Source organism: Plecotus auritus, assembly GCF_963455305.1.
Source record: "Plecotus auritus genome assembly, chromosome: 9".
Classification (NCBI taxonomy): domain Eukaryota; kingdom Metazoa; phylum Chordata; class Mammalia; order Chiroptera; family Vespertilionidae; genus Plecotus; species Plecotus auritus.
Genome location: NC_137783.1, coordinates 23,279,098 through 23,306,249, shown reverse-complemented (window position 1 = coordinate 23,306,249; position 27,152 = coordinate 23,279,098). Strand labels below are relative to the sequence as shown.

General features: G+C 40.7%; 1 protein-coding gene across 1 annotated transcript in view; it reads right to left on the bottom strand.

Moving 5' to 3' along the window:
* Positions 1-952: 952 nt before the first annotated feature.
* The window catches only part of BLNK (B cell linker), a 71,632-nt gene continuing 45,432 nt past the window's right edge, over positions 953-27,152 (bottom strand). Inside the window, exons 9-17 of the mRNA XM_080688402.1 lie at positions 19,776-19,848; positions 18,982-19,009; positions 18,123-18,165; positions 13,584-13,668; positions 13,072-13,103; positions 10,090-10,166; positions 9,214-9,297; positions 6,926-7,081; positions 953-1,699 (exon numbers count right to left, since the gene is read on the bottom strand). Of these exons, the coding sequence (XP_080544528.1) occupies positions 1,580-1,699; positions 6,926-7,081; positions 9,214-9,297; positions 10,090-10,166; positions 13,072-13,103; positions 13,584-13,668; positions 18,123-18,165; positions 18,982-19,009; positions 19,776-19,848 (698 nt within the window). The 3' untranslated portion in view covers positions 953-1,579. The remainder of the gene's footprint in view (positions 1,700-6,925; positions 7,082-9,213; positions 9,298-10,089; positions 10,167-13,071; positions 13,104-13,583; positions 13,669-18,122; positions 18,166-18,981; positions 19,010-19,775; positions 19,849-27,152) is intronic.

Sequence of the window (27,152 nt, the reverse complement as noted above, 5' to 3'; positions counted from 1 at the left end):
GTACATTCTAAATGATTGTACTGTTTTTCTAGAAGGAAGAAAGATCTTTCCAAACAAAATTTCTAAAACCCATTTGTACCTGATTTCATTGTAAAAAATGTATCTGGATTATATTAGTTTCCTGGTGTTATCATAAAGAAGTACTACAAATGGGGTGACTAAAAAACAAATTTATTGTCTTCCAGTTTTGGAGACTATAAATCTGAAATCAAGGTGTCAGCAGGGCCATGTTCCTTTCGAATCCGGTAGGGAAATCCTTCCTTGCCTCTTCTTAGCTTCTGGTGTTTACTGGCAGTCTTCAGCACGCCTAAGCTTGTAAGTACATCACTTGAATCCTCTGTCTTCACATGGTGTCTTCCCTGGGTATCTCTTCACTCTGTCTTCCCTTTGTGTATGTCTGTGACTGTGTCCAAATTCCCCATTTTTATAAGGAAACAAATCATATTGGATTAGGGCCCACCCTAATAACCTACATCTGTGAAGATCCCATAAGGTCACATTCTGAGGTACTGGGGGTTAGGACTTCAACATATCCTTTTGGGGGAACACAGTTCAACTCATAACATAAATAGTCATCATGACAGTATATGACATTTAAAAATACTTTTACCTTTACAGGTGAGTCTGAGTTACTCTAAAATCATTACCTTCTAGGTTTTCAAAATCCTTTCAGCGATTGCTGTATTATCCAGTGATCAAGTACATTCCTCATTTAATTATTAGATTTATCTTAGTTTATCATTTCAATGCTATCTAAAGTCAAAGTATATTCCATTTTTGGGATGAGCTATGATCTTGGATAGGGCTGCTCACAATGGTATATCTTTTATTCCTTAGTGTTCATCAGTCTGCTTTCCTGCCCTTGTTCTGTGGGATGTTCCCTAGTTTTGTTTTGTCCTCATCTTACTTTGAACCGAATATCAAGTTTAGGGTCCATATAATAGACATGCATACAAAGAGGGTATAATTATTTTAATAAGCAAAGTTAACAACATAATTATGGACAGAAACTTTTAGAAAGGTCATTTATATATCTCCCACAGTTGGGAGTACTCACAAAAGAGAACCATCACACCCCCTTATCTGTACTTATAACTAAACATTGTATTTTATTTTCTACAAATAAAAATTATAACCAAGACATAATTGTCGAGCATTGTCAGTAGATGTCCCGGTTACATTAGTGCACCAGTGAGCAGTGTACTGGCCTAAATTTCCAGCCGTTTTGTTTTATCCAAGACTATACATTTTTCTTACTTTGAGAATAGAGTGTTATTTTCTTACATGATTGAAAATACTTTACACATGTTTCTTTTAAATAAAAACATTTATTGGGAGAATATTAATAGCACGATAACTCAATCTCATTAGATATTAACAGTTCATCAAGTCAGGCAATAGAACAAGTCCATGTGAGCTTCTTCTAAGGAAATGGATGACCACTCCAATAGCTACCTCCATCTTCTATTTTATTATTGGATGATTCATCATCCAAAATATGAAGCTTGGGGACTTTTTCTTAAAAGGAGAAGTAGAGCAAATATCCGACGCAATGATGTTGACCTCCTTTTAAAAAAAATTATGAAACTTTAATGGCATATTTCAGTCTTGTGGAATCCTTTGTGTTATTTTGACTGTCGATAAGAACCAGGGGACTATGTTGATGATTCTTGATAATTTCAGCAACACTTCCAAAATACTAGAGCAAGGAAACATAGATGAATTATAAATTGGTATTAATGTTAACTTTGAGCTGCACTCCCTCATCTCCTTCCATTTCCTCAAGTTAGTCAAAGTTATGAGGTTCCAGCTGACATTCTACCAAAAAAAAAAAAAAAAAAAGTCTAATTTAACAAAGACTGTAACCTTCAAGGTGGCAGACGTTGGCCTTTCTTATATTTAATAATACTAAAAACACAGCGGACAGCTTCAATTAATCTAAGTATTTAGATAAATTAGTTTATTGAGTTATGATGTAATGCTTTAATATTGTCTTTATTTAGTATAAAACTCATACAGTAAATTTCTCTACATTATTCACTGTTAGGCTGCACAGTCTTAGATACAAGGACTGATGTAATAAATTAACCTTAGAATTTAGTGTCAGGAAAGACTTATTTCCAAGATTCATGTTTTTCTTTTTGAATGAATAAGGAGAGCCTTATAAACGATCATATTTCCATTTTTGCTTCAGTGCCCAGTAAATCTAGAGCTAAACTGGTGCCTAATTCATGCTAGGTTCTTACCATTCATACTTATTTTTCAATATATTAATCCCTATTCTCTAGATCTTAAAGTTGTATTTTTTTGAAAAAATGATCAGTGTTTTAAGTGAAAGGTAAATTAAATGTAATACAGACCATGAAATCCAATGCATTGATAATACAAAAGTGCTACAAGCTCACGATCATCAAATAAATGTATTTAGAGTCACTTTTTAAAAAGTGGTGATTGTTTTTGCAGCAGTGCCATGAATTTAGCAATTATTACCAATTGATTTTATTGTCTTTTAATTTTTCAGATAATAATCTGAAACATTTTTAAAAGCCTTATTAATTCTTTAGATAGCTTTCAAAAATCTACATATTGAATAAAGTAAAGTATTCAGAATACTGGCCAACTTTTTCAAATGAAATATCAGTTGTCTCGTAGATAATTGGTCATCTGAATGAGGTCAGGGTGGAGAGGGGAGTGATAGGGACCTTTGAGTATCTTCAGTCTTTATTTCTTACATTCTCTTCAATCATTCATCTCTATTGCAGTTGCCAATGATATTTATAAAGACATTCATTCTATTTGCTTGGCATAGCATGTAGTTAAACTGATGCAGTTGGAAATTAAATTTATGGACTAAAGAACTGGAAATGAAATAGCAAAACCTCTTTGAAATGGATTCCAAGGAAAAAGTGTGTTCTGAACCAAGGAAACATAAGAGAGAGTTGCTATACTTACACAAACAAACATCTCATTCTTTTCTAGTTCCTGAATGTTTTTGAGAATTGCTTAGAGATTTAATGGTTGAAAAAGGGAGTTGAGTTGAAATGTTTGAAGTAGGGAACGATCTTGGCATATTTTTTAAAATTTAAATTGTATGAAGAATTGAACATAACTTAGTTGCATTTTCCCTCAGTGCTCTTTTTTTTCTGTCTATTCTAATTCAGTATATTCAAGATATTCATACATGTAGGATAACTAAAAATCTCATGATTAATAAAATGCAGCAGATGTCAGAGCTATAAAACTACTCAATACTGTATCTATACAATATTAAAACAGTTGCAAAGCCCTGGCTGTTTGGCTCAGTGGATAGAGGGTCAGCCTGGGGACTGAAAGGTCCCAGGTTCAATTCCGGGCAAGGGTACATGCCTGGGTTGTGGGCTCAATTCCCAGTAGGAGGTGTGCAAGAGGCAGCCAATCAGTGATTCTCATCATTGATGTTTCTCTCTCTCTCCCTCTCTCTCTGAAATCAATAAAAATATGTATTAAAAAAACACACAAAACAAACAAAAAACAACAGTTGCATAAAAAAGTTAAACAGTTAATCAATTGGTTACTTTTTCTACCCATATATATCTAAACACAAATACAGACAAACAGACTTTTCAAAGTATCCTCATGATAGACATCATGTAACTAAAGTTTTCATTTTCCATTCAGATGTTTGGTATATGGAGAAATAATCTTTTTATTATAGAACATTTAAGTAAGAATTTTAATGGACTCTGTTAATACTTCCAGATGCCATTATAATAATACTAGAGGCCCGGTGTACGAAATTTGTGCACTGGGGTAAGCAGGGGGTCCCTCAGCCCAGCCTGCACCCTCTCGCAGTCCGGGACCCCTTGGGGGATGTCTGCCTAAGCTGGCAGTTGGACATCCCTCTCGCAATCCAGGATCCCTCGCTCCTTACCGCCCATCTGCTCACTCTTTACCACTTGGCTCGCTGCTTCTTAGCGGCAGGCTCCTTACTGCTCAGCTTGCTGCTGCTTAGTGCTACTGTGAAGGCAGGGGAGGCTCCCGCCACTGCCACTGCGCTCGCCAGCTGTGAGCCTGGCTTCTGGCTGAGCGGCGGTTCCCCCTGTGGGAGCGCACTGACCACCAGGGGGCAGCTCCTGCATAGAGTGTCTGCCCCTGGTGGTCAGTGCACATCATAGTGACCGGTTGTTTTGGTCGTTCTGCCGTAACAGTTTCTTAGGCTTTTATTATATAGATACTACTTATTTTGGAATCCATAGGCTGGATATGTGGGGAGAGAGATAAAGCTCTGATCTATCCATTCTCAGGTAGGGATGAAGATACTTTAGGGCAAGAGAAATTCCTGTTTACCAGAGTTTCCTAGCAGAACAATTAAATCCAGAGCCCCTCTTAGAGCTCAGTTTTAAGATAGAATTTCAGGACCTCTAAAGAAGACAGCTCCCTCACCCACCCTTAAGCCTCATAGAAGTACTGAACCCCTGGAAAGGCTTTAGAATGAAACCACCTGTCCAAAGTCACTCTGTTTTACTAGGGTCATCACCATCTCCTATCACTGATGACTACTATTAGGAGCATTTATTTTAAAAGATTTGTCAGATAAAGTTGCAGTGAGAATGAAAGTTTTTTTGTGAGTAGGGAAAAGCAGACAGTTCTGTTAAAGTTTAACTGAGGTTAATGATAATGCAATCTGTATTTTAAAACCCTACTTTAATCTTGATCAGTTTGTGTTTTCAGATTCAAGAGTTTTGCATTTTCTAACTATCTGAGACTTTATTAAAAGCAAAATAAAATCCCAAACTATAAAAACTCCTATAAGAAAACATGGGAGAAAATCTTCATGAGATTGTATTTGGCAATGATTTCTTGGACTTTATACCCAAAAACACAGGCAACAAAAACAAACTTAAACTTAAAAACTTCTGTTCATCATAGGTCACAATTAACAGAGTGAAAAGTAACCTATGGAATGGAGGAAAATAATTGCAAATCATGTATCTGGAAAGGGGTTAATATCCAGAATAATGAAGAACTCCTGCAACTCAACAATAAAGACTAAATAACTTGATTTAAAAATTGGAAAAGCACTTGAATAGACATTTCTTCAAAGTTGACATACAAATAGCAAACAAACATGAAAAGATGCTAAGATTCACTAACCTTCAGAGAAATGCAAATTAAAACCACAATGAAATATCACTCATTTAGGATAGCTACTAGTTTAAAACACACACCAAATTACAGGGGTTGGCAGGGATGTGGAAAATTTGGATCCCTTGTGCAGTGTTAGTAGGATTATGAAATGATGCAATCACTATGGAAAATAACAAGGCGATTCCCCCAAAAATTAAAAATAGAACTACCATATGATCCAGCAATCCCACTTCTGGATATATGTCCAGAAGAATGGAAAGCAGAGTTTTGAAGAGATATCTGCACACCCATGTTCATAGCAGCACCATTTACAATAGCCAAGAGGTAGAAGTGGCTCAAATGTTCATCAACAGATGAATGAGTAAACAGAATATGAGATATAACAGTGGAATACTATGTAGCCTCAAAAAGAAAAGAAATCCTGTCACATGCTACAACATGGGTGAACCTTAAGGGTATTATGCCACATGAAATAAGGTAGTCACAAAAGGACAAACATTCTATGATCTCATTTATATGAGGTATCCAAAGTAGTCAAATTTATAGAAATAAAATATAAATGGTGGTTGCCAGGGACTGAGAAGAGTGGGAAAGGGGAGTTTTTAATGAGTATAGAGTTTCAGATATGCAAGATAAAAAATTGTGGAGATCTGTTTCACAACATTGTAAATATAATTAACACTACTAGACTTAAACATTTTATTATATGTGTTATGTGGTGTTTTTTTTACCATATTTAAGAAAAAGCAAAATAAAGAATATACTAATTGACATATGACCCTATCAGTTCATTTTACAAATGCTATTCTCCTGCCTGTAATCACTCCATCCCCAAATCAGTTCATTCATTTAATAAGCACTTATCAAGCATCCACTGTAGCTAACCTTGTGCTATGGTTCTAGAAATATAGAGACGAACAAAACATAGTGTAGCCCCTGGCCTCATCTAGTGGAGAAGAGACACTTCAGAAATTATGATACTTTCTAACAATTACTATCTAACAAGTGCTGTGTTTGGAATGGGTGTAGTTATTTCTGAAGGAATACTGAAAATAAACATTTTTGAACTTTTAAAATTCTATTTTCTCTGCTTGGATTGTTCTTTCCACTTCTCATCCATTCCAATTTTCATTCTATTTATTTAAATCAGTGCATCATTCGAGATCAGAACAAGTACCACTCCCTTTCTGACCCCTTATAGGAACAAACTGGCTAAACAGAGATATAGTAAGCATTGAGTTTGGTACAGATTAAAGAGAAGTTGAAGTTCATGTTTGGTTGGTATTCAAGAAAGACCTACTGTAATGCCTTTTTCTTACAGCAGGCCCAAAAGCTCATTCTGGCCCAAGGGTATAGTCTAATGCTTCAACTCAGGTTTTTGCATCTCTTCTGATCCTTCTCTGGTCATCCACCTTGGTACTGTATTTGAATTGAGATCCTAATTCTTGACTTAGGAGCTTTGGACACTGATCTTGATTTCTATAACATTAATTCTAGTTGACATTTCAACCTTGATTTTTATGTTTCCTGGATAAAATACTGAATCAGACTGACCCCACTAAATAACAGAGTAAAAGGACCAAGATGTAGTCTTTACATCATATCAGTCTTTCCTCCTTTCTGTTCTCTCATAGGATATACTGCCCCAATATAGTACTTTATCTACTTATAACATGTGTGCAAGCCTTGGGTCAAGTACTTTTGTATCCTTTCTCCTCATCTCTAGCATCTAATATAGTATGATGCCATTGAGTTCAATACATAGTTATAGAGTTGTATTAAAAGAGAAATTACTGACCTCTTCACCATTTTTTTTTCTGCCCAAAGCATACTGTTTTGTTGCTTCAATAAATCGCACAGGGATATTGTATACTCGCTTATTAAAAAATACAACTAATGTATATGGCTGTTTGGAGTCATGACCAGAGCTTTTCCGAATGAGAAATGATCCATCCTGTTTATTAAATGAAAAGCATAATTATGATTAGTATTACTTATATTTCCACAAGTTAGAAATAAGTTTATGAAAAATAGCTATATTATATTCAAAATACAAGTATTTAGTTATAAGTTTTTCCATTGTTGATAAGTTTGTTTTATTATTTTCCAAGAAAACACTTCAGTAAACTATATATTTATACAAAATATAAACTTATATTTTATACTTATATATGTTTATATATACTTATAAAAATCCTGAAACCAATGCACTTTTTGATGCCCTACATAAAGATATTCTATTTTAGACTTTAGAAATGTGTGAAGGGACACATTAAGATCAAACCTAGAGGGCACTCTTGAACTAGAAACCATGTCCACAAGTTGCCTGTGAATAAAAAAATGTTATCAAACAAATTTTACTCAAAAGTACTTGTAAGAAGAAAGTAGAAATTGGGGGTAAAAATATTTTAGCTGATGAAAATTATCTCCCCCAAAACTTAGATTGAAGCAGATAAAAACTGTAACACAACATTCTAAATTGAAATATTTTATAAAATATTCTAGAATCATAAATTCAAAAATTATGAACAAAAGGACAAAAAAAACAGGAAGAAAATGCTACAACAGTTGAACAAATTCTGCAAAGAAAATAAAGAGAGCTGGCTGGTGTGGCTCAGTGGTTGAGCATCAACACATGAACCAGAAGGTCACAGTTTGATTCTGGGTTAGGGCATTGTGCCTGGGTTGTGGGCTCGATCACCAGTAGGAGGTGTGCAGGAGGCAGCCAATCAATAATTCTCTCTCATAATTGATATTTCTATCTCTCTCTCCCTCTCCCTTCCTCTCTGAAATCAATAAAAAATATTTTTTAAAAAAGACTAAAAAAAAAAAAGAAAAGAAAAAGAAAGACAAACCTGTCTCAGAAATGAAGAAACAATTACAAGATGCCCAAGGGACAACAGCTTCTGAGTTAAGGTATGGAAACCACCAAGACAGAGGGGTGGGAGTGAGGGGAGAGTAAAAAAAAGGAAGTACAACAACAGGGTCAGAGTGGTTGGAATGAAAGAAACAAAAAAGGTCCAAAATACATGTTATTTGAGTCCTTGAAGAAGAAAAACAAAACAATGAACCAGAACTATTCTTTGAGACTATAATTTAAGAAAACATATTGGAAATAAGAGAAAACTTAAATCTACTTATTGAAAGGGCTTCCCTCTGCCTGAAAAAAATTGACCTGGAAAGCAACTCAGAGACATATTCTGGTAAAACTATTAAACTTTAAAAACTAAAATATCAAATTACATATATGGACAAGAAAATAACATTAGCATCAGGTAGAACAAGGCAATCCAGTGGAGCAACACTTAAGCCAAGGATTTTATATCCAGCCAAGATTTCCTCCAGGTATCAGGCTATGAAAAACACTTTTGAATGTGCAAGAAATCAGGGAATAATGTAAACACTGTCCTTCCTGAGACTATAGTACAAGGTGAGCTTCATCAAACAAAAAGAGATAACTGGGAAAGCCAGCAAAGGGAATGATGGAAAGCATTTAATATATTTAATTATAGAGTTAGGACTAAAACAAAGGTGGCAAAAACAGTATGTAAATATTACATATCCTGACAAAGGGTGCAAGTGAAAAAAACAGCAGGGGAAAAGAGAAAGAAAGAGAAATTGGCACTTCAATCTTGGATTGTTCAAACGGTCCCTAGTGTTCCTACATGATTGGGCTTGGATGCTCCCAAAATCTCTTTCCAAGTACTTTGTGCCATCTTGACCTCAGCCTTTGATCCCATGCCCTGGTCCAAAGTAGCCTGTTACTTTGCACTCATGGATGGATCTCATGTAGCACCAAGCCTTTTAGAGATCTCCCCTGGAGCCTTCTTCTCTCTCACTGTTGGGAGAGCAGAGGAGCCTATGGATCCTCGTGGCAATGAAAGGACAAGTAGAGATGAGATGGAGGAACAAAGAGGGAGATGCTTGAAAGAGAGGAGGGAATGGCAGGTCCTTCTGAGTAAGTAAAGAAAAAAGATCCATCCCTGCATCCATAATTATTGCAGTTATTTAATTAGCATATTATTAAGATGACAACTGTGCCTATGACAGGCTGAGGGCAAGATATGAGATTTTAAGCGGCCAAACCTTGTTTGATCTGTATAATGCCTCTTCAGCAGACTTTCGATCACAGGCACCAGCGTACCATGGCTTACAGTGAATGTCAGCTTCCTGCAAAATAGAGGGGATTGCTAAGCAAGAGATGGTCCTTCAAAGACACCATACCTTCTGTGCATGCATGACAGAGTCACATTTTGCCTAACTACGTGTGAACCAGTATTTGTCATGAGTTTATGCTTCCTTTGATCAATCATAGAGTTATACAATTAACTTTTTTTTTTCCCATTTGGCCTTAGCTGCTAACCTTAGAAATTGAACTTAAGAACTAAATCCTGCTAGATTCCTGAACCATTCATTCCTTTCTCCTAAATAAGTTATAATCTCCCTTCCCATTGTGATCTCACTATTTTTGCTTTGTGGAGTGCTTAACAATTTCAAAGTGTTTTCACAGATGTTATTTTATTTGATTCTTGTAACTACTTTGAAGGCAAGGAGGATAAATGCTGTCATCCCTATTTTACATTTGAGAAAGCTTAGAGAGACTTGCCCAAGGACACAGAGATTCCCTTCTCTCTTTATAGACTGTGCTGCTCAGTGTTTTAATATCATATGCCTCCACAGATCTTTCTGAGAAAATTACATAGTTTCAATAGAAACTAGGAGGAACAATAGAAAGCAACACATTTCTTTTCTAGTTTTGAAGAACCACGAAGTGTTATTTAGGGTATCTAGAATACAAAATGGAACAAATGGAGCAAGGTCTTAATAACTGGAAAAAAAAAGTATTCTGTATCCAGCAGTAAATGACAATTTAAAATACTCAAGCTTCACTCCAAACCCTCTCTTCTAAGAAGACATGCCCTTTCTGCAGTTTACCAGTAACAATAAGAGTTCATTTCATACCTGTTCTGACACACTGGAATTAGATGAAAAGTTGGGTAATGGGCCATCCACAGTTGGGCTACCCGCTTCTGGAAATCCTAAAAGGGATTTGGAAAATCAATGGATCTCTGTTATTTCTTGAGCAGTTACTATGCCCATACTTCAACACCATGGTAGTTGCTGCAGGGTACACACACACTGAAAAGTCACACCCACCCACCAAATCCTTAAGAGCAATGGTTCTCAAAGCATAGCCTGAGGCTGCAGGGAATCCCCAAGGTCCTTTCAAGGGGTTTTCCATGTCTTTTTCAAATACAAAGCCTGTGAAGCCCAGTTTTCTTCATGTACTTCAACCAGAAAGACGTAGTGCAACAGATTGAACGTAGAGGCAGATAGGAGGGTCCAGCTGTCTCTATTATTCCAGACATTAGAGAGATCTTAAAAAATGTAAAACAATGCCACTCTTTCCATGAATTGTTTTTGTTTGGAAGATACAGTTATTTTTCATAAAAATATGTTATTTATGTTAACATGCAATGAGTTTACTGGATGACTAAGTATGTTTTAAATGTCTTTTAACGAATACATTCAATATCAATAGAAAGATATAAACCAAAGTTTTTGGGGTCTGATTTTAAGAGCGTTAAATGGTGCCAAGGCCAAAATGTTTGAGAATTGCTGCCTTAGGCATAAATTCAGTCAAGGAGTGAAGACACACGAAATAGAGAAAATTCTTAGCTGGTGTTCATTCGTTCGTTCATTCATTCATTCATGATAATTAATGGGCATGATCAAGGCATTGGGATTACTAGTATACAAGTCAACAAAACAGCAAAATGCCCTGCCCTCCTGGAGCTTAGTCATAAATGCTATGGAGAAAAATAAGCAGGGAAGGGGGTTGGAGGTAGCCTCTGACAAATAGTACGTTTAAATACGCTGGTCAGGGAAGGAAGGCCCCACTGAGGTGACACTTGGGTAAGATCTGCAAATGGAGAGGGAGGAGGCATGTGCTATCCCAGGAAAGAATGTTTCAGGCAGAAGGCGCAGTAAACGCAAGGCCTGGCGTGCGTGAGGAAGAGAGAGGGAGCCCTGTGCCCAGAGTGCAGCGAGGAAAGGAGAGAGCAGTAAGTCAGGCAGGAGGTGAGAAAGGAACCAGGTTTGTAGGACCTGGTGGACCCCTTGACATGACTTGAGCTTTCACAAGCATGGTATGGGAAGCTTTTGGAGGTTTTTGAACAGAGCAGTAATGGGATCTGCGTGTCTTTTAACAAGATCACACTGGCTGCGGGGCTGGAAATAGAAGAGGGCAAGAGCAGAGAGAGGAAGCCAGTTCAGTATTCTGCAAGCCCAGGCAGGAGATGATGGTGGCCTGGAACAAATGGCATCAATGGAAGCAGTGAGAGTTGGATTCCAGATGTAATTTGAAGAAATAGCTGGAACGTGTTTGAAGAAAGCAGGTGAGGAGGTCAGGGTGACCAGAGAAACCAGAGTTGTCCTTAATTAGAAGGCAAAGTCTGCAGGGGAAACAGGTTTAGATACACCGAGTGCTTCAGATAAAAGTGTCCAGACGTTCACAGGAGACAGCAGGATGTTCAAAGTAACAGGAGGGAGCAGGAAGGGCTTGGCAGGCCCAGCAAGGTTGGGTCTGAAGGAAGGGCCGGCTGAGCCAAGGATGGTGGGCTCTCCCCAAGACACACAGTACAAGGTGTTTGGTGGTTTCTGCAGTTTGGGCATTTGGACTTCTAGGCTGACACTTTCAGAACTATAAATATGTGTCAGTCCTGTTCTGTCTTCCACATCTTAGCTCATTTTGTCCTCACATCAGCCCTTTGTGGGAGGAGCTATTAGACCCATTGTACAGAGGAGGCCTTCCCTGACTGCCCATCAAAAACAGAGGTTCTCACTGCCGCCATTACTCTCTTCCCCCACCCTCTGCTCCGTTGCGATGTTTTTCTTTATAGCATGTTAGCATTTACTTGATGTTATATGATTTATCTGGTTGTTTATTTTTTTCCTCTCTGTCGCCTACAGTAGAATAGAAGCTTCATAAGGGCAGGGACTCCGTTTTATTCGCTGTTGTTATTCCCTGTGTCTAGAACAGCGCTTGGCATATGGCAGATGGCCAATAAATACTAGTATTTACCAACTGAAAAAATGACTTTGGGTTGGAAACAATAAAAGGTATCATAAAGCTTTACACAGTGAAACATAGGATTTCTATAGCCCAACCATTTTCACTTTGTGTTCAGAATTTTTAAAAAATTATATTTAGTATATGTTTCATGTAAGATGAATACAAAATTGAATTACAACCTAAAGATCTGATTTCTATTCAGTATAAATGCACAAAAGTTTTTGGTATATAACAATTATTTTCTGTATTTCAATTTATTGAATCTTGATTATTTTGGAATATTTTCCAAATTACCCATGTAAGGTAGGATTTGTTTGTTTGTTTGTTTGTTTTCCTACATTAAATAGAAAGCAAATCAAGGTTTGGATAGTAATGTTTTATAGGCCTAACTTACCTGATGCATTATTTTTAGGGTGATGTAATGTTTGCCTTGGGAAAATTATCCAGATATTTTCCAAATCTTTTCAGGGTACCTTTTGTAGATCGATTTTGTGATAATTAACATGTATTTTAGATTTAATTTAAATAGCTATTATTTATTGAGGACCTTCCATGTACCAAGCACTAGGTACTTTCTATAAATTGTTTTACTTAATCTTCTTTTGAAAACTTCAAAAGAAATTTTCAAACTCTTCTTTTTCTTCTAAAAATGAAAAAGTAAAAATTATCTCAAATCTACTTTTCAAAACAACTCTATGAAAAATATTCTTGGCCCCATTTTACAGATGAAACAGGCTAAAGGGGATACCAAGATACTAAGATCCTCCAGTTGACGTGGCAATGTTGTGTTAGAGCCCAGGTGACTCAGACAGGAAGATCCAGCCTGAACCACTACCTGATATTACTCTTCATGACGCCATAGTACTTACTTGGCAGAGGTTTGGGTTTTTGGTGGACTTGTCTGAAAGGAAGAATTTAAAAATTAATTAAAGGGCAAAGCACAAGATGAATAAGTTTGACTTTCTGTTTACAGTGAATTCTCTATGAACACTCCCATCACCAAGGAATCAACAGGAATTTCCAGTGAACCAGATCTAAAGGTAGGAGAGGCACCAAAACCTTCAAGATAAGAACAATTGTTCCCTTTACTTTTGAAAAAGGAGGAGCCTTGACTAAGGCGCTATATTTTAGTTAATTAAGGCGTTACATTTTAGTTAATTCCAGTAGTGAACCTGAATATTAGGTCTCAGATTCTAAGAAGTTCTTTTAATGTTGTTACCTAGTTAAAAGCTGAACACCCTTTAAAACTTAATTGCAAAGCAATGACATGTCAGATCTTTACCAAGCACCACAAGCGCATGCCACTGTGTGGTGTAACAATGTAGGCATTAATGCCTGCAGCAACAAGAGGAAACTCATTTTTAAAGGAAAGGATTCTTACTTCTGGGCAGGAGGAAGCACTGGTGACTGCATAGCTTCTTGTCTGTGACTAGACCCTCGGTGGCGTTCAGCAGGTATAGGTTTTTCTGTATCAAGAAAATGCTCATATTAGAATTAGAGGGAAATGTCCGTCCCCATGCCCAAACCGAGCAATATCAACCGAGGAGCACTGGATTTGGTCAGATGTCTTCCTATGAACATATTTTCACCAGGGTGCTATCTGTTTGTGCACTTGCCAATCTGGTGATGTGTTTGTGCTATTAGACCAGGACTTTCCCGCTCCCCAGTGTTTCAGGCATGCCCTAATGCCTCTATTTTTATCTCTTAGCAAGGAACATGGGGGCTGACCCCATGGGATTTGGACCTTTAAGTGTGTGACTTCAGGCAGGCGACAGAGATGAGCAAGTTTTAGCTACCTACCTCCTGCTTTCTATGTGGCCCACACACAGGTGTTACCACACCCTGGGTGTGTCTTCATTAGTCATAAGATGCAACTATAAGGAATTTCTTAATGGTAAGTGGTAAAACATGACATTTTAAAAGTGATCTACTCTTTTTGAAAAATTAATTCAGCAAATTCAAGGTTATCTCTATAGCAATGTTCACCTCTCTTACATTTCACCTTGCTTTCCTGAGGGGGAGAGGAAGAGGAGGAGTTATAACTAGTACACAGGGGAATGGGCACAACCCGAAATGTAAGAAATTTATGTTGAAGCCCATCGTGAACTTGCAGCTGAGCCATTAATAGGTGTGATTATAGATTATTTAATGCTTTATCCTCCCTCGAGTTTGGTCTAGAGTGTGTTAAAATCTGGGTATGTCCATGGTGTGTCTCCTGCATGGAAGAAAGGTTGAGAAGTATTGCTCTCCTGTTAGAGGAACCCACAAGGAATAAAAGTAGTAAGATTCTGAGCAGTTCTGGGTTTTGTGCGGTACACTGAAATTCAGAATGCTTGGGCCTCTGAAGATCGTGCTTCAGGTTTGTGGCAAGTTACTCTGAGCTGCCATGGAGACGTTTTGTTCACAACCTAACAACTTGGTAGTTTGAGAAGGAGGAACAATGAACACATTAGGTCCCCACAGCCTTCGGTCACACCTGCTTGGCCCTGCTGTCCTGGAGGCTGCTCCCCATTTGGGGTTTGGATGGCCATTGCCGTGGTCTTGAAATAAGTCACTAAGGAGATGGCATGCCAAGCTCCTGCACTGGGAACGCTTTGGGGATGAGGATATCTGAGCCGCATAGAACATGCCCTGAGCCCTTGCTGAGGACAGCAAGAAATGGAAGGACCTCAAGGCAAAAGCATCAACCAAAAGGCAGACGAAAGCAAAACATCAGAAAGAGAGTGATACTTGGAAATAGTTCTTGGGGGAGAAAAGATGTGTGAGCCGATGTAAAAGCCTATTGAAGAAATTAATGATTAGGACAATTAGACAGACAGGGGAGTTGTAACAGACATTCAGAAAATGTCCACCGTCCATCGTCAGAGAAACCAGAACGCTTTATGTAGATCTGCCCATATTAACTCAGGAAATGGTTAACTCAGAAGAGCACTCCCTAAGCTTTTAACATTAGGTATCCTCAAGTGTGGAATCAGATGGGTGCAGAAATTTAACTCTTACATAGTATTTTAAACGGTGAGATTATGAATGATTCTTACTTCTTTCTGTTTTTGCAAATACAATTTTGTTTTGAGTGGTAATGTTCTAATAAAAAGTAAATGTAAGGAGGATCCAAGATGGCGGCATAGGTAAACACCTAAACTGCTGCCTCGCACAACAATTTCAAAACTTCAACTAAAAGACAAAACGTCTATCACCCAGAACCACGGGAAAGCTGGCTGAGTGGACGTTCCACAACTAGAAGGAAAGAGAAAACAGCATTGAGAGGTGCACAAGCGCTGAAAAGCTGAGGTAAGGAGGTGCATGATCCGGGCTGGCGGCAGGCGTTGCTTTTTTGAACCCGAAGGGAGACAAACCCCCGATTACTCTGAAATCCAGTTTCTGGGGAGACGCGGGGGACCCAAACTCCAGGGGGAAAAGCTGAACTGTCTGCCATCGGGTCAGAAAGTGAGGGTGGCTTGCTTGCAGAGCTGCGCACGGGAATAATTGTTTACTGCGCTGGGGCATGGGTCGCCGGGACGTGGGGACACGGTTGGAGACACAGAGCCGGCTAACTGGCGGCCATCACTGCTTGCCACGCCCTAGCCTAGTGACACCCTGAGACCCCGCCCCGCACAACCTACAAACCCACCCAAGCTCCAAGCAGCAGCTTTAGCATATGAATGGCCTGCCCTATCGCAGCTTAACCTAGCAAACTTGCAGCCTGGGTCAGACAGCTCCAAAACCTCCAAACCCCAAGCAAAGAGGAGAAAACTGTAGTTCTTGCTGTAGCTCCTGCTGGGTGGCCTCAGACAGTAGCTGACCTGCACCCCATTAGAGATCCAGAAGCCAGTGTACCTAGTGGTCAGTGTGAGACACCAGATTTCAACTCCTCACATCCATAAGTGACACATTCAAGAGGCAGACTCAGTGAGCACCAAAGCCCAACTGAAACAAGTCCTGCACCATAAGCGTGTCTCCAGCGCAACAGTTCTTCCATTATAGATACAGCGGGTCCTCATAGCCAATTGGCCTGGAGGTCAATTCCTCGCAGTGTACCAACAGCAATCAAGGCTTAACTACACCAAGACTTTGCACTCAGCCCACAAAGGGGTGTACCAAGAGTGTCCACCTCAGGTGATTGGGGAGGCTGAGCTACTGGCTCCTATAGGCCACCTACCACACAAAGCCACTCCATCAACACAGGGAAGCAGCAAAACGCGGAGACAAAGAAACATGTCACGAATGAAAGAAATGGAGGAAAGCAAACTACTGGATGACATAAGAGTTCAGAACCACATTTATAAGGTTACTCAAGAATCTTCTAAAAACCTCTGAGGAACTTAGTGAGACATTTAAGGATCTTAATGAGAATGCTAAAAAAAAAAAAAAAAAAATGGAAAAGGACCAGTCAGAAATTAAGCACACACTGTCTAAGATAAAGAATATACAGAAACTCAACTGTAGATCAATGTACCCCAAGAATCAAACCAAAGATATGAAATATGCGGAAACAAAAAACACCCAACCAGAAAAACAAAAAGAAAAAAGAATCCAGAAATATGAAGATAGTGTAAGGAGCCTCTGGGACAACTTTAAGCGTACCAACATCCGAATTTTTGGGGTGCCAGAAGAAGAGAGAGAGCAAAATATTGAAAATTTATTAGAAGAAATAATGACAGAAAACTTTCCCTACCTGGTGAAAGAAACAGACTTACAAGTTCAGGAAGCGCACAGAACCCCATACAAGAGGAATCCAAAGAGGACCACACCAAGACACATCATAATTAAAATGCCAAGGGCAAAAGACAAAGAGAGAATCTTGAAAGCAGCAAGAGAAAAACGGTTAGTACCAATATGACTGTCAGCTGATTTCTCGGCAGAAACTATGCAGGCCAGAAGGGAGTGGCAAGAAATATTCAAAGTGATGAACAGCAAGAACCTACAACCAAGATTACTCTACCCAGCAAAGCTATCATTCAGAGTTGAAGGTCAGATAAAGAGCTTCACAGACAAGAAAAAGCTAAAGGAGTTCATCACCACCAAACCAGGATTACATGAAATGCTGAAGGGTATTCTTTAAGAAGAGGAAGAAGAAGAAAAAGGTAAAGATAAAAATTATTACAACAAAATGACATCAAATACATACCTACCAACAAGTGAATCTAAAAATCAAGTGAATAAAAAATCTGAAGAACAGAATGGACTGGTGAATATAATAGAATCAGGGACATAGAAAGGGAGTGGACTGACAATTCTCAGGCGGAAGGGGGTGTGAGGGATGTGGGAAGAGATTGGACAAAAATCTTACACCTATGGATGAAGACGGTGGCAGGGGGTAAGGGCATGGGGTGGGGTGGGGAATCAGGTGGAGGGGAGCTATGGGGGAAAAGAGGAACACCTGTAATAATCTGAACAATAAAGATTTATTAAATTTTAAAAAAAGTAAATGTAAGGTTCGAGGGTTATGATAGAACAAAAAAAGGAAAGCATTTGAAGATGTATTAAGACAGGCATTTGAACTCTGAAAACATTATCTTGAAAACTTAGCAAAAGGACTGATACACATCAACAGGTTTTTAAAAGTTTCGTACCTTAACCAAACAATTAGTCTAAGATACATGAGTGGCCCTGAATTAGCCTTTACACCAATGGAAGGCTATGGCCCTGTTTCTGGCAAGCATATCTGTCAGCAAGCAGACAGGTTTGAGGTGTGTAGACTATAAGCCACCCCACAGATGCTTCCCAGGCAAGCTCAGGTCCTGACCACTGCCACTCACTACTCATTGCAATGGGCGGGCTACTTATTTTAGAAAATTGAGTTGCATGTTTACAATTACCTTATAAATAATGACAGAATTTAGAAAGACATTTATATAGAAATCCTTAATTAAAAAGAGTTTTAGGGGCACACTCCTCCTTTAAAATAAGATAGATTTACCTTCACACACACTTGAGGCATTCTGTTGAGAGGCAAGTGGAGTCTATTAAAAAAAAAAAAAAAGCAAAGATATTCAATACAGTTGAATGTGGAAATAAAAGTCAAAGCAATAATATTATTGAAATAAGTATTTGAGGAGGACATTTCTCTGATGCAAAGCCATTCTTTTAGTCATAAGAGCAACAATCAGACATGCACAGTCTCCAGTCTAACCTTTGCATGAAGTGACAACTCCCTGGAGGTGTCTCATGGGAGGAGCAATGTGGTCTTGGTGTTGGTCCTTCCCTGCGCTGTCTGTGGGGTTGATGGACAGCAGGACCCCCGGCAGCTGCCGGACGGTAGCGCTTATGCAGTGGGAATCCAGCATATGGCTTTTGTCTCAGGACCCACTGTCTCAGGGTTTGGTGGCTGATTATAAATGTCAGGCTACTGAGCAGATACCAGGTCAAGGTGGGCTTCCCTGAGTAGTGGACTGCTCCAGGTTCCCTTTGTTCTGGCCAGAATTTGAGTTTAGTCAGGCCTACGTGTGCCTGCTATGCAATTGTCAGGTCCCAGCCAGAGGGTTGGGAATAGACACAGGGGACCCCCGAGAGGAAGACAGATGTCAGGGGAGGTCGACCCTGGCGACTGATCTGCCAGGGCTACTCAGTCAAGCCGCCGGGGTCAAATGAGGATGAACCCCCAGGCAGCAACTTCCCAGGCTCACTGAGGATTCTGAGTTTTCCTAGGACTGCCCAGATAACACCTTCAGGGCTAAGATTTCTGTGTCCCCTCTGCTGGGAGCATTGTCAACTTTAAATAATGGATAAGAATAAATACTGGGAAACAGGAAGTGTGTTTAACTGCAACAGTAACTTACCGTCTTCAGTGGTGTAGCTGGCTTTTTCCTGGGGGATTAAAAAAGAAAGATTGGCTTTGTTGCAACATGAAAAGATAAAGTAGAACTATCCGCTTATCATTTTCTTCTCAAATTTAAATTAGAGCAATGAAGGTGGTACGAGTGTGTAGGAAGGCTCTCCTGGAAAGGCGGAGAGGAAGGAAGCAGGATTCAGTTGTGCCCGCCCCCCCACCTCACATAGGGTCCACTGGCAGATGGCAAGGGGGTTAATTGGGGATAAACAGGAGCACCAGTAGCCAGGGAGTCAGCATAACTGAGCTCCTGTTCCAGTTCTGGTGCTAATTACTCTGTGACTCGGGCCTCTCTGTCGGCTGTGAGGCTGGTTGGAGATTTAGTTTCCTCATCTGTAAAATGAGGACCAGACTCAGTGTTTTCAATGTGCACACAAAGTCCTCCCATCTGCCAGCAGCACCCCAGGCTACTGCTTGGGGATGGAGACTGGAGATACGAGGGTGGCCATGCAGGTGAGGTTGCAGCTGGCACCTCCTCATGCCAGCTTCCGCCTGCTTCTAGGTGACTGTTCTTTACTAAACTTCTGCCCAGGGTTTCATTCCGAACAGAGAAATCCAAGACCAACACAAGTTTGATCATCATTGTGATTTGTGGTCCTGCAGGTGTGCTCTTCTGGATGGAAACAGTGAGAAAGCACCCTCCACCCCGATTCCTTTTGTGGCTCCTGGCAGGCCCTGCTCATAGCAATGGTGGGACCATCCGCTCCCATCTCACAGAGCTGCTTGTCTGTGGCAGGTACTCACCCGGCCCTGGGCAGTGGGGACGGCACAGCCGGTAATGAAGACGACTTAGTGTCCCAGGCCCCGCTGCTTCGACCTGCACAACATGTACACAGGTCAGTCTCAAGTCCTGAATCTGGGCTGATGGTCACAGGGAGGCTGGGCTCAGGGCAGGCTCAGAAGTACACATATTTATTATTTTCAGTAGAGCATGTATAGGTAATTACATTGAAGCTATAGGGGAAAACCTTTTAGGCAAAGGTGATGAAACATTTTCATAAATATCCACTTATTGGCTCAGAACGAGGATGTGAATTAGGGACTTCATCATAGATACAGAGAACAGACTGATGGCTGCCAAAGGGAAGGGTTTTGGGGGAATAAGGGAAAAGAGTGAAGGGACTGAAAAGTGACAAAATAGACATGGGGATGTAAGTACAGCCTAAAGAATATAGTGAATAATATTAACATTTCTAAGTAACTTCTCTTTTCCCCCATGGGACAAACCCAGAGTCCCTGGTTCTGTGGGCTCAGTGAGAGCCACACAAGGAGTCCTATGGGAGGGAGCCAGGAGCTCACACTTGCACATACGTGCACACCAGAGGTGCCTAGAGATGAGGCACAGACCTGCCACTCCTGATACACACCTGTGGATATTGCTCATTCATAATCACACAAACACTGACACCTACACCTAACTTCACATTCTTAGATACTCATTCATTCATCTGACATCTCAGGGCTTTTGCTCATTGCACAAACAGACAAATCGAGACAAGTTAAGCTACTGTCCTGATCTAATTTCTGAGGTCACAGAAGGGACCCAAAGGGCCTTGTCCACTGCACCCCAATTTTCCCTGACTAATCCTAAAGATAGAAGCCAGACAATCACCATGAGGGAAGAAGATGAGACAGGCAGCACTTCACCACTGGGGCAGAGAGCAGGCCTGGAGGTGGAGAGGACAGAAGCTGAGCCAGCTCCCCTCAGCATCTCCTGGGCCTCCTCTTAGGCCCATGCTCGCCTGCCTGCACATTATTGCTCAGTGAGACAAAGCCTATTTATTGAATTAAATTGAACTGGAAAATATTTTATTAGGAACGTACATTTATAAGTCCACAGTTCCTATTGGACTTAAAGAGGATAGCCTGTAAATGTAGGTTGGACCTGCCCTCAGTCTATGTTATTTTGGTTTGTGAGATAAAGTGCACATAAGTAAACACTGAAGTAATCATCAATTACCAAGAATTCCTGAGGACCTGGTGTGCAGGAAGCATGCAGAGGCTCTATGTTAGGGGCTGGGGAAAAGGGAAGAAGTAATGCTGGGCCGCTGCCCTCACAGAATTTACAACAGGAGAAAACGTGTACCTCATGCCACCTCATCTGATAGGACCACCTATACTAAACACAGAAAAGAAAAGGCCTCATAAAGTATTAAAAATAGAGATCTTAATGTTTATTCTCATGCACTTGACCAGAGAGACCTTTAGGCTTTCCCTCAGAATCCACCTGCTCTTTCTCTACACACAATTCGTTTTCTTTTCTCAATTATAGTTTACATTCCATGTTATTCTGTATTAGTTTCAGATGCACAGCACAGTGGCTAGACAGTCACACACTCTAAGAGTAGTCCCTCCGCTGCCCCAAGCACCACCTGGCCCCATACAGAGCCTTGAAGATATGATTGACCATATTCCCCATGCTGCAATCCGCACCTCCGTGACCACTCTGCAACAGCCAACTTGGACCTCCCAATGCCTTCTTCTACACACGATTCTTACGTAGGGCCCATTGCCACAAACGCTTAGTGGCACAGCGTGGGTGGTGGTGATTTCATGAGCTGCCTTCCCCGACTCCCCATAAAGGAATGCCCCCTCCCGGGAGATTCCTACTTACATGTCACCTAACCTAGATGTGATTTTCAAAACCATTTTGAAAAAGAGACTACATCTGGAATTTGTAACACTGCGTGAGACAATAAACTGAAATATCTGAATATGTAGTATGAGTCCCACTATGTTTCCGTAGCTACTGTATCAAATTGATAGTGTTCTTCAAATTCTTCATAGCTGAGATTGACCTTAAAATACATTTGGCTAGGCCATGGCCAAGTAGCTCAGTTGGTTGGAGCACTGTCCCAATACACCAAGCTTTTGGGTTCGATCCCTGGTCAGGGCACATACAAGAATCAACCAATGAATGCAGATAAGTGGAACAACAAATAGATATCTCTCTCTCTCTAAAAATCAACCAATCAATAAAAATACACTTGGCTACTCATAGATTTTAATGAAGATTTCAGGGGAGAGGAACAAAAACCTTGCCTGAAAAATAAGGAAGTGTAAAGAAGGTCTAAGTCAGCATTTCCTCCCAGGGGTTCTCCTTAAATACCAAGGGCTCGTGTGGCCTGGATTCATTATCATTGTCACATCTGCTGCCTGGTTTTTCTACGCAGCTTCCCTTTCCTTCATATCTCCAAACAGCCTGCCAGCGTCTTCCTTCCCTTTCCCTCCTTATACATAACCTCTGCGATCAGATGGGAAGGCAGGCCCATTCTCCTCTGGTGGTGGGGAGGACAGATTAGTGGAGACCTCTGGTCTCGAATCAAGAACACAAGGTTCGAGTTATTTCTCTGCCAGAAAACTGGCTGGGTGACCGCTTACAAACCACTGTCTCAGTTTCCCCTCTGTGAAACGGGGACACCGCCACCTACCTTACCTAACTCACAGTTACTGTGGTAAGATAATAGGACAACTTCTAAAAAATATATATTTTTATTGATTTTTAAAGAGAGAGGAAGGGAGAGGGGGAGAGAGAAACATCAATAATGAGAATCACTGATCAGCTGCCTGCTGCACGCCCCCTACTAGGGTCAATCCACAATCCCGGGCATATGCCCTTGACCAGAATTGAACCCAGGACCCTTCAGTCTGACGTGCTATCCACTGAGCAAAACCAGCTAGGAGGATAATAGGACAATTTTAAACATGTAAAGCGTTAGCCAAATATAAAGTAATATTGTTGGAAAGGGATTAAAAGTATTTGAGGTTTAAAAACATTACGCTAAGTAAAAAGAGCCAGATGGAAAAGACTACATATTTTATAGCTCCATCTACATGAAATGTCCAGAAAAGACAAATCTATAGCAACAGAAAGCAGACTGGTGGTTGCCCGGGGCTGGGGGTGGGAACAGCATTGGCCATGAATGGGCATAAGGGATCTTTCAGCGTTGAAGTGGGCATGGCAACTTTCTAAAACTGGATTGCAGTTATGGTTACAAAACTCTGTAAATGCAATGATTTGCAAAAATCGTTGAATTGTATATGAAAATTAAGTGAAAAATTACAAGTCATAAAGAAACTTAGTAAATACGATTATTGCTGTTTTTGTGTTACCATCTTGTTATCCACCACCACAGTACCTGAGCACCATACCAGGTACTTTAAATGTGCCTTCTCTGAGCCTCATTTAATGTCCATCGGAGCAAACCGAGTCTCAGAAAGGCCACATGGCAGGGCTGGGGTTGGACACCAAGGCCATTTGAGTTTAAAGCCTGGGCAGCACTTCCCTTTCCAGCCAGTGCCTCATAATGCCACTCTGGGACATGGTTTGGTGTGTGGCTTCACTTGCTGCTTCTCCCTCCATGGGGGAAAGATTAGTGAAACAGAGGTCTGTTTAAAAATAAAAAAATGATTAATAAAAAAGAAACAGAGGTCTGCTTTTGTGGATGCTCATGGAGGCTGGAGCATGACTCTTCTATTTAATGGGCCAGTGACCCTTTCTGCTGTCCTGGGCCTGAAGTCAGACCCAGGGCCACGAATGGACACGACAACCTGGGACCCCCCTCATAGCCAGTAGCTCCCCTCCCCCAGTCCTGACAAGCAAAGAAGTCTTCAGATGTTGCCAAGTGTTCCTGGGGCGGGGGGAGGGAGGGAGGAAGGGCAAAATCACTCTCAGTTAAGAACCAAGTTCTTGGTTGGAATACTCCGAGGGAGAATTTGGGAATGTGATAGAAGGAGACATGTCCAAAAGCATAATGATAAAAGTGAAAAATAAGTTTGTTTTCATTGCATTGAGGAAAATATTATGTTAATAATGATATAGCATTGCAGGCTTTGGACAAGCTGGTACTTACTCAACTAAGAAAGTAATGTACCCTTAGTTTTTCCTTATACCACGTATGTTTTATGCATCATTCTCTTTTTAGTTTTACATATGATGTTGGTAAGTTTCCATAATTCTTTTTTTTTTAGATTTTTTAAATTGAATATATTAGGGTGACCTTGGTTAATAAAATTATACATGTTTCAGGGGTACAATTCTATAATATCATCTGAGTTTCCCTAATTCTTAATGATTCCAATGTTGGCATTCTAAGCCCTCGGGACTGAACTGCCTTTTAGCTGTTATAGACACCACATTATCATTAGGGGCTGCACACCAGCTGGAGCTGCCCTTACTCTCAGGCACTGCAGGGACTCTTGCAAAATAAAGAGATTTAATTGAACAACTTCAGAACAATTTGGCCGATAGGTAACATTTAGCTTACATATTAGCAGGGAATTGTAAATTCCAAAACTCCTCCTGTTTTAGGAAATAAGAGCATAGACTGCTTTTTAATGCTCTTTACTTAAAGAGGAAGTTCAGAAATACAAGCCCTGTTTACCCTCTTCTGACAAAAGTTACAAATCAGCTAGAGGTTGCACACCTTCTTCTAAATGCTCATTTAGAGGTAAGTCACCGTGGGTGTGGGCCTTTCAGTTGGTTTAGAGCAGTGGTTCTTAACTGGGAGCGATTTTGCCTGGCCCCCGACCCCCACCCCACGGACACTTGGCAACATCTGAAGACTTCATTGCTTGTCAGGACTGGGGAAGGGGAGCTACTGGCATCTAGTGGGCAGAGGCCAGGGATGCTGCTAAATATCCCACAATGTACGGACAGCCCCCAGAGCAAAGAATTATCCAGCCCCAAATGCCCATACTACTGAGGCTGAAAAACCCTGATTTAGAGGAGAACTTTATATGAAAAGGAAGATACACAATTGTTTCCTGAGATATGTACAGGATGCTCTGCCAAGACTGTTCATGAATTTAGGCAGGTTAAACTAGGGGTTCTGAATAATAACAGTGATAAGTAACAAAGAACTATCGTTTTAGGAATGTGATTCATATGTCTTTACCCATTTAATCCTCACAATACCCCTAGGTGCAAGTGGCACTTTCTCCTCCATTTTTCAGAGGAGAACACTGAAAAACAGCGAGGTTCCTCAGCTTGTTCGAAGTCTGGTATCTTGCAAGGGTCAGAGCCGGGACCTGAGCCTCTGGCTTTGGAGTCTGTGCTCAGTCCTGCTCAGGGCTTCTCAGTCTGGAACACAAAGGTGAGGGAGAGCCTGCCACTGCACCTAGTCCACTGTGTAACCCCCAGCAAGCACCTTCACAGCCATCAAAGAGCCAAAAGCAAGATTAACCAGAGGCAGCAACATGGTGTGGTACTTGGACAGAAACACCAAGCTGAAACCTTAGCCCTTTCATGATGTCTGTCAGGGCACTGTTGGAAGCTTTGAAAGGATAACAGAGGGTAGGTTATTCTAAGACACACGCATGTAGTCTAATCATTCAAATGATCTCGCTTCCTCCTTCTCCTGTACTTTCTCCTGTCTGTATCCAACAATCATATAATCAGGATGTTATTTTCTTGTTCAGGTTTAGTTTCTTCATCTGATGCCTCTAGTATTAAAATACACCTATACTAGATGGATAGAAAATGAACGAATAAGTCCAATGGGCTAATGCCCTCATGATGGTGCCACGTGATTCTTTAAATACTATAGCCAGTGTTGGGGACTCAGCCACTCTCACAACCAACTGACCCATCCACATTTCAGCACCGACTCTGAGCCAGTTGTGTCTAGGCCCTGGAAACACAGCTGTGAGCAAGACATGACACTGATGTTCTTATAGGAGAGATAGAGAACTCAGGAGGGATCAGAAGATAAAGGGGGAGTGTGGGGAACTATAGGAGTGTACACCAAGGGGGATCTAGCCCAAAATGGGGTCAAGAAAGGCCTCCTGAGCAAGTGACATTGAAGTCAATGTCTTCAAGGAGCTTTCAATGTAGTTAAGGAGATTAGACTAAGACACAAAGTAATTAGAGGACAGGTATGGGGCAAGTGTAAGTGGGATGAGAGGGCAAAGGTAAGCTCTCTCAGGGCTACAGAAACCATAGGAGGCTTCCTGGAGGGGGAGACCTCAGGCTGGGCCTTGAAGGATGGGTAGAATTTGATGTCATAAAAGTGAGAACACAAAGACCAAAAGGTAGGACCCATGAAGGTTTGAGGTGATCAAGTAAAGGAAGCCATGAAATACAGAATGATTGGAGTATTGGGTGTGTTTTAGTAAGAAAAAGTCCTTGTTTGGTAAGAGCATTTTAAGATGCAAACACCAGAGGTGATTAAACTGTTCTTCTAAAGGAGGGTGTAGGCCTTCATTTATCTATTTCAATAAAAGATCTTCTGTCCAGTCATAGCAGCCCTTCTCCTCAGTTATGAGTCAGGAGTCTCCATTTCAGCTGAGATAAAAGCAGTCATCACCGATTACGTTGATATTGACATTTGTTCCCAGGAGTTCAATGAGCTGGACAAGATGACCCTGACTGTTACTCCACAAATATAAAGAGCCCGTGGCTTCCGAGGGAGAGGATAAATAAGACAAGAACTTGTGAAGAGGTTGAACAATTGCACAAGAAATGAATCTAGGAAAAGGTAAAAAAAAAAAATACTCTTCTTCCATATTTTCTCAAGGATCATGGCCCAGGAAGCAGAGTTCCATCTGCCAATCTCTTGTGTTCAGCCTTTAGCTCTGGAGGGGAGGAAGGGTGGGAGGAGAGAGAGACTGAGAGAGATGATAAAGGGGAGAGGGAGGAGGAGGGAGGACTAGAGAGGAGGCTCCTGAACCTCCCTGTGCTGTAAGAGGGTAGGTGTGTACGTACCACTCAGCTTCGTGGGCTTCAGTTTGGGGGTTGCCAAACCCTACAAGAACCTCTGGGAGTTCATGGTTTGGGTAGTGGTGACATGGTAAAAACTAATTTTGTAATGGAATAAAACTGGCAACATATGGAGGCATTCAGAAGCTTAGTCTAGTGACCAAGAAGAGAGCCCTAGAGCAAGGGTGTGGCTAGTGACACAAACAGGCAGAAGGTGTGAGGTGATCAAGTAAAGGAAGCCTGGACTAGGGTGGTGACAACTAAAATAGTAGAAAATTTTCAGGAAAAATAACTAGCAGCCTTTGGAAAGAACACAGGCATGCTGAGACATGCAGGCTGGAGGCCGACATGCAAAGAGCAGTAGGGGATGCCCAAAGGGTGATGGATGCAGTGGGAAGTAGTGGGAATGTCAAGGTGTTCAG